The 7,704-nt window shown below is 50.6% G+C and overlaps 1 protein-coding gene across 1 annotated transcript in view; it reads right to left on the bottom strand.

Annotated features, from left to right (window-relative positions):
• Positions 1 to 3: 3 nt before the first annotated feature.
• Positions 4 to 7,704, bottom strand: part of LOC108801419 (oocyte zinc finger protein XlCOF7.1-like) — a gene marked incomplete at its 3' end in the record, with an annotated part of 18,384 nt that continues 10,683 nt past the window's right edge. The window contains exons 6-11 of the mRNA XM_018573313.1: positions 3,624 to 3,761; positions 2,657 to 2,821; positions 2,323 to 2,389; positions 2,121 to 2,218; positions 1,820 to 1,943; positions 4 to 928 (exon numbers count right to left, since the gene is read on the bottom strand). Coding sequence (XP_018428815.1) covers positions 4 to 928; positions 1,820 to 1,943; positions 2,121 to 2,218; positions 2,323 to 2,389; positions 2,657 to 2,821; positions 3,624 to 3,761 — 1,517 coding nt within the window. The remainder of the gene's footprint in view (positions 929 to 1,819; positions 1,944 to 2,120; positions 2,219 to 2,322; positions 2,390 to 2,656; positions 2,822 to 3,623; positions 3,762 to 7,704) is intronic.

The raw sequence follows: 7,704 nt of genomic DNA, 5'->3' as shown, positions 1-7,704 counted from the left end.
GGCCTCTGGGCGAAACACTTGCCGCATTCGGGGCACATGTACGGCTTTTCCCCCCGATGGAGGATCTGGTGGTTGGTGAGGTGGGACTTGCGTCCAAAGCAACGGCCGCACTCCTGGCACAGGAACGGCTTTTCTCCGGTGTGGATGATCTGGTGCTTGGCCATGTGCGACTTCCGGGAAAAGCACTTGCCGCAAATCGGGCAGGGGAAGGGCTTCTCGCCGGAGTGGATCCTCTCGTGCTTGGCGCGGCCCGATTTGTCTGTGAAGCATTTGCCGCACTTGGAGCATGGGAATGGTTTCTCGCCGGTGTGGATCCTCTCGTGCTTGATGAGGTCGGCCTTGTACGTGAAGCCCTTTCCGCACGAGCAGCACTGATACGGCCGCTCGGTCAAGTGGATCCTCACGTGCTTCATCAGGCCGGAGTTGTCCGTAAAGCATTTGCCGCACTCGGAGCAGATGAAGGGCTTCTCGCCGGTGTGGGAACGCTCGTGCTTGATCAGGTAGGATTTGTGCGGGAAGAATTTGCCGCACTCGCAGCACTGGAACCTCTTCTCGTCTACAGGAGTCTTCCGCCGACGGACGGCTTTGGGCTGGGGCGGGGGCTGAGGTTTGGGCTTGGGCTGCGGTGTCCTCCTCTGCCTGGTTTTAGGCTTTTGGATGTAAAACCCGTCAAATCCAGGATTGAGGACTATGTTCCCCACCGTGTGCGTAATGATTTCAGGAGATGATCCCCCAGTGTTCGATAGATCAAGTGCTTTTTCTGTGCAGTGCTCTGGTTGGATGTCTATGGTGATGGGGTCTTCTTCTTCTTCTTCTTCCTCCTCCTCCTCCTCCTCTTCTTCTGGAGAATCCTGCACCACCACGTTCTCGTCCATGTCGCAAGATAAGATAAGACAACCCTCCGAGGTCCGACGGATACGTCGACCATCTAATGGATACAAAAAAAAAAAAGACAGTTGCATGATCAGCATATGGCTTCACCCAAGATTCCATTCCAAGACACTATACAAGAATGGTCACGTGTAGGAGCTTCTGCCAATGTTGACCAAATCTACTATGGAGACTGGTCAAGTGTAGGAGCTTCTGCCAATGTTGACCACATCTACTATGGAGACTGGTCAAGTACAGGAGCTTCTATCCATGTTGAGACCACATCTACTATGGAGACTGGTCAAGTACAGGAGCTTCTATCCATGTTGAGACCACATCTACTATGGAGACTGGTCAAGTACAGGAGCTTCTATCCATGTTGAGACCACATCTACTATGGAGACTAAATGAAGTGGAGGAGCTTCTATGTTGAGACCACATCTACTATGAAGACTGGTCAAGTGAAGGCGCTTCTATCCATGTTGAGACTACATCTACTATGGAGACTGATCAAGTGAAGGAGCTTCTATCTAGGTTGACCACATCTACTATGGAGACTGATCAAGTGCAGGAGCTTCTATCCATGTTGACCACATCTACCATGGAGACTAATGAAGTGGAGGAGCTTCTATCCATGTTGACCATATCTACTATGAAAACTGGTCAAGTGCAAAAGCTTCTATCCATATTGACCACATCTACCAAGGAGACTGATCAAGTGCAGGAGCTTCTATCCATGTTGACCACATCTACTATGGAGACCCAAGAACAGGGACGGTTATATGGAGCAATTTCAAAAGCCATCACAAGAGGACAACGGACTGCCCCTGGACTGGACATGCACAGGTTTCCTTGATACTTTTTACAGACAGAGGAAGCCAGACGTAGTACAGATCGGGCCAGACATGGGACTTTTAGGAACTTGTGTGGTTTGGCGCTCATCGCTCACCTATGCCAATATCCGCTGGATACTCTTCCTCTTTAATGGTCACATGAATGACGTCGTCATCGGCCACTTGCTCGTCTTTCTTCTCTTGCTTGACAATAATCTTAAAATCCCCTACGTGTTCATCCTACAGGATAAAAAGGCTTCGTCAGCAGAGATTATAAAATGACTCGGGGTCTCAGGTGACCGACAAATGAGACCTTTACGATCACCCAACTTTACAAAAGATAACCAGATCGGTCTTTCCAACTGAAAAATGTACCAGGAAGAACTGGAAGATGGCGCAGGACTCACAAGTGCCTACCTGATAAAACCGTGTGACGCCGTGACGTTCTTCTATACAGTCCCTGGAATAATGAGGATTAGGTGATCCCTCTCGTGAAGCGACGTTACTTGATCCATCTGTAGGAAACACACACACACACACACACTGACTGAATACATTGTTTCTATGTGTGTATCAGATGATGGGGGATCTAGGTGGACCCTCCGTACTCTCCACTTACCTGATGAGCACACAGATTGGTGATCCTGGATAACCTCTACTTTGTAGTCATCTTCAGAACCCCATACCTGTAATAAGAGAAGTGCCTGGTGACCTCAACCGTTACAACTGGGTTCCTAAAAAGATCTTTCCATATACAGAGCTGCCACCAGAAATGGTGCTATGGCCTTCATGTTTCCTTATTCTCATCGTCAACTGCTCAGAACAAAATCAGCAGAATTTGGACCTCCTTATGTTGAGATCGCCACAGTGGTCAACCGGTTATATTAGCCCGTCACAAATGAGGGCCACCAAAAGTAGACCTGCATGTCCCAGGATTCCCCGACACCGCTCACCTCTGCAGTCAGGAGCTCGATGATCTTGTGCGTGACTTCCAGAATCTTCTGCTCCTTATTATTCTTCTGGACCAGCGAGAGAGGTGAAGGCACCGTGGTGGGGCTCTGGCTCCTGCTCCTTGAGGTAAGAAGCTCTCCGGATATCTTCTTCACGATTAGACAATCCTGCGTATAAAAGACACAAAGTTACACCAAAGATCGGATCATGGAAGATGAGGAGGTAGCACAGTGTGAACATGAAAAAAAGAGGTCATGTGTCCCTCAGCCTGCATTTTATTAAGAGATAAGAGTGATGTCATGTGACCTCCCAGAATCCTCCTCACCTCTCCGGTCAGGTCTGTGTTTTATATGAGTAATGTCATGTGACCTCCCGGAATCCTCCTCACCTCTCCGGTCAGGTCTGTGTTTTATGAATAGAGATACGAGTGATGTCAGGTGACTCTCCCAGAATCCTCCTCACCTCTCCGGTCAGGTCTGTGTTTTATGAATAGAGATCAGAGTGATGTCATGTGACCTTCTAGAATCCTCCTCACCTCTCCGGTCAGGTCTGTGTTTTATGAATAGAGATAAGAGTGATGTCATGTGACCTCCCAGAATCCTCCTCACCTCTCCGGTCAGGGCTGTGTTTTATGAATAGAGATAAGAGTGATGTCATGTGACCTCCCAGAATCCTCCTCACCTCTCCGGTCAGGGCTGTGTTTTATGAATAGAGATAAGAGTGATGTCATGTGACCTCCCAGAATCCTCCTCACCTCTCCGGTCAGGGCTGTGTTTTATGAATAGAGATAAGAGTGATGTCATGTGACCTTCTAGAATCCTCCTCACCTCTCCGGTCAGGTCTGTGTTTTATGAATAGAGATAAGAGTGATGTCATGTGACCTCCCAGACTCCTCCTCACCTCTCCGGTCAGGTGTGTTTTATGAATAGAGATCAGTGATGTCATGTGAGCTCCCAGAATCCTCCTCACCTCTCCGGTCAGCAGGTAGATGATCTCCATGGCGAGGCTTAATACCCTCTCGGTCATCTCATCCCTTTCCTCGATCACATGGCTCTTCTCCTGGTTTCCCTTTTTCGGAAGAGTCAGGTCGATGCATTCCATGTCGTCCTGGAATAAGACGGTACATTTGCTTGTTTAGACATTGGGGGCCACTATAGGGATAGAACGACATTAAAAAAGGACGGTGATTTATTCCAATGCGGAGAAGAAGTTGTACTACAGCAATCATCATCATCATCATCATCAGCACTCTGAATACGGATTCAAGGGGAAGGAAAATAGATTAGAATACAACAGAGCCCCTCAGGTGGACCTCCAGTCAGTATATCTGACAAGGCCACACCTTCCACACACAGAGGTTACAGCAATACCTTTCCCCCCTTTACCATCCGGAATTGTAAAAAAACAAAAAACGATTTCCAGGCGTTCATTGAAGGACACGGCAGAGATCTTGAATGTCTGACCGATGGGTTACAGTGCCACCTTCAGTCCTACTCCTGAAGGTGGCGCTATAACCCACCGGTCCGACATTCAAGATCTCTGCTGTCCCCTTCAAAGAACAAATGCGCTGAACTAAAGTTATAGCAACTGAAGCCGTTGGTCACTTCAAAGGCTCCGCCTATGACGACGGCTGGCTTTTAACCCTTTTGCTGCCAGGGACGTAAGGCTTACGGCATAAGGGAGCCGCTTGCAGCTGACCAGCTCGGTACGCCTCATGCTCTCCTTCTGCTACAAGCCACCCATGAACCTATAAAGAGAAATGTCCCCTAGACTCCCCCGAAGCTACTAAATAGTCGTGATCAGTGGGCAGCATTCAATGTACCCTCTGAATTCCCTCACTGGGAAATGGCTCCTGTCACACTGCAGGACATGAATGCAAAAGTGGCCTCCTCCCCCCCTCCCCATACAATGAAAGCAGAATACCTGCCTCCTCTATCTGCATCCTCCCCAGCCAAGAGCCGGAACCCCTCACCCCGGAACTACTGCTTCCGGGAACCCGGCTGGAGCGCACTAGACTGAAGCGCACGGCTGGAACGCAGCGGACCGGAAGCGCCGGCTCATGAGAAGCGGGCGGAAGTGGCGGGCGACCATTACGAGTGCGGGCAAAAACCTCCCAGGGGGCGGAGACTTCTCCCGACCCGTCCGCTCCACCTCAGAAGAGGGCAAAGAAGCTCCAGTACAACAAGGACGGCGCCGAGATACACAGAGCACGGAGGTGGTGGAGAATGACATGGTGACTCCTCATAATTACTACAGTTATTACCCACAATACAAGTTATTGAAGCATTATATATATATATATTCCACACCCAAAAGAGATATGTCAGCCATAGGTGCAGCCTGGGGGATGGAGTCCTTCTCTTGATGGACGAATTCCTGGCCTTAGTCCTGCACACCTTTCTCTGTTCCAACTCTTCCCCATACATTTTTCATAAAATAAATAATAATGTACCATTTTTATTTATACATATATATATAACATAACAAGGATGGTGGGGAACCCTCATAATGGGCACAGCGGGTGTACAGACCCGGGAACTCAGCACAGGGATGGTGGGAGCTCCTCATAATGGGCACAGCGGGTGTATAGACCCGGGAACTCAGCACAGGGATGGTGGGAGCTCCTCATAATGGGCACAGCGGGTGTATAGACCCGGGAACTCAGCACAGGGATGGTGGGAGCTCCTCATAATGGGCACAGCGGGTGTATAGACCCGGGAACTCAGCACAGGGATGGTGGGAGCTCCTCATAATGGGCACAGCGGGTGTATAGACCCGGGAACTCAGCACAGGGATGGTGGGAGCTCCTCATAATGGGCACAGCGGGTGTATAGACCCGGGAACTCAGCACAGGGATGGTGGGAGCTCCTCATAATGGGCACAGCGGGTGTATAGACCCGGGAACTCAGCACAGGGATGGTGGGAGCTCCTCATAATGGGCACAGCGGGTGTATAGACCCGGGAACTCAGCACAGGGATGGTGGGAGCTCCTCATAATGGGCACAGCGGGTGTATAGACCCGGGAACTCAGCACAGGGATGGTGGGAGCTCCTCATAATGGGCACAGCGGGTGTATAGACCCGGGAACTCAGCACAGGGATGGTGGGAGCTCCTCATAATGGGCACAGCGGGTGTATAGACCCGGGAACTCAGCACAGGGATGGTGGGAGCTCCTCATAATGGGCACAGCGGGTGTATAGACCCGGGAACTCAGCACAGGGATGGTGGGAGCTCCTCATAATGGGCACAGCGGGTGTATAGACCCGGGAACTCAGCACAGGGATGGTGGGAGCTCCTCATAATGGGCACAGCGGGTGTATAGACCCGGGAACTCAGCACAGGGATGGTGGGAGCTCCTCATAATGGGCACAGCGGGTGTATAGACCCGGGAACTCAGCACAGGGATGGTGGGAGCTCCTCATAATGGGCACAGCGGGTGTATAGACCCGGGAACTCAGCACAGGGATGGTGGGAGCTCCTCATAATGGGCACAGCGGGTGTATAGACCCGGGAACTCAGCACAGGGATGGTGGGAGCTCCTCATAATGGGCACAGCGGGTGTATAGACCCGGGAACTCAGCACAGGGATGGTGGGAGCTCCTCATAATGGGCACAGCGGGTGTATAGACCCGGGAACTCAGCACAGGGATGGTGGGAGCTCCTCATAATGGGCACAGCGGGTGTATAGACCCGGGAACTCAGCACAGGGATGGTGGGAGCTCCTCATAATGGGCACAGCGGGTGTATAGACCCGGGAACTCAGCACAGGGATGGTGGGAGCTCCTCATAATGGGCACAGCGGGTGTATAGACCCGGGAACTCAGCACAGGGATGGTGGGAGCTCCTCATAATGGGCACAGCAGGCATACAGATCCGGGAACTCAGCATAGGGATGGCGGGAGCTCCTCATAATTAGCACAGCGGGTGTACAGACCCGGGAACTCAGCACAGGGATGGTGGGAGCTTCTCATAATGGGCACAGCGGGTGTACAGACCCGGGAGCTCAGCACAGGGATGGTGGGAGCTCCTCATAATGGGCACAGCAGGTGTACAGACCCGGGAGCTCAGCACAGGGATGGTGGGAGCCCCTCATAATGGGCACAGCAGGTGGGGGCGAAGTCTATGGTAGTTTATGTAGCACTGCACAAAACGGCTTTTGATATCACAAAATACCATCCATCTCTATAACTTGGCATTCGGAGTGTCTTTAGGTCATGACCATCTACAAGAGATCTATTTATGAGCATCACTTTGGTGCACTGGCAACTCGCAAAACAAAAATACATACTTACAAGTTTATAGTATAGAACAGGCAACAATTAAAGAATAACTCGGGCACAACGACAACAATGAAAAAACACAGAGCCACAGAGAGTCTCACAACCCCATTTGAAAGGCCAACTCTGCGATGACTGCCGTCTGATCTAGTCTTATTGTCCGCCCGTCCACAAATCCGTCTCCTACAATATTCACCGTCTGCGAGCTGCAGAAGCGATACATCAGAGATGTCTATCGTCATTCTAGAGCCACCGATTGCCGAGCTATACTTCTATGTCTGGAGAAGGGTCTGTGCAGAGGAGTGGTGCGATTTTTCTCCTCTTGTCTGGGACTACATGTCCCATGACTCCTGGCCACTGCTTCCTGCCATCGGGAGGAATGGTAGATGGAGGACCAGCGGGCATTGTAATAATCCCACCACAAGACTTCTCGCAATTACATCAGGGCTACAGCACACAGTGGTTCTATAAGCACATGTGAGGCAACCGTACACGTTGTACAAGTAAAAAGACACAGAAAAGGTGGACTGATCTATGTAAGAAATGTGGATAGACACTCCTATGAATATCTATTCGTCCCTACTACAGTCCTACATGACATCTGGATTTTCAGCTGTCTCCTCCTCCTGTGCTGGTGTCCAACACAAATATATTTGTATCAGCAGCATTATGGGGTCCCTCTGGCACTTGAACCAACTGTGAAAGGCCTAAAGGGATCCGTACATTACCAGTGACAGGAACTACATCCTTACAAAAGATTAACTACCTCCGGG

This window comes from Nanorana parkeri, unplaced genomic scaffold (genome assembly GCF_000935625.1).
Source record: "Nanorana parkeri isolate BGI_ZX_2015 unplaced genomic scaffold, ASM93562v1 scaffold2327, whole genome shotgun sequence".
In the NCBI taxonomy this organism is placed as follows: domain Eukaryota; kingdom Metazoa; phylum Chordata; class Amphibia; order Anura; family Dicroglossidae; genus Nanorana; species Nanorana parkeri.
This window is presented reverse-complemented; position numbering and strand designations above follow the sequence as displayed.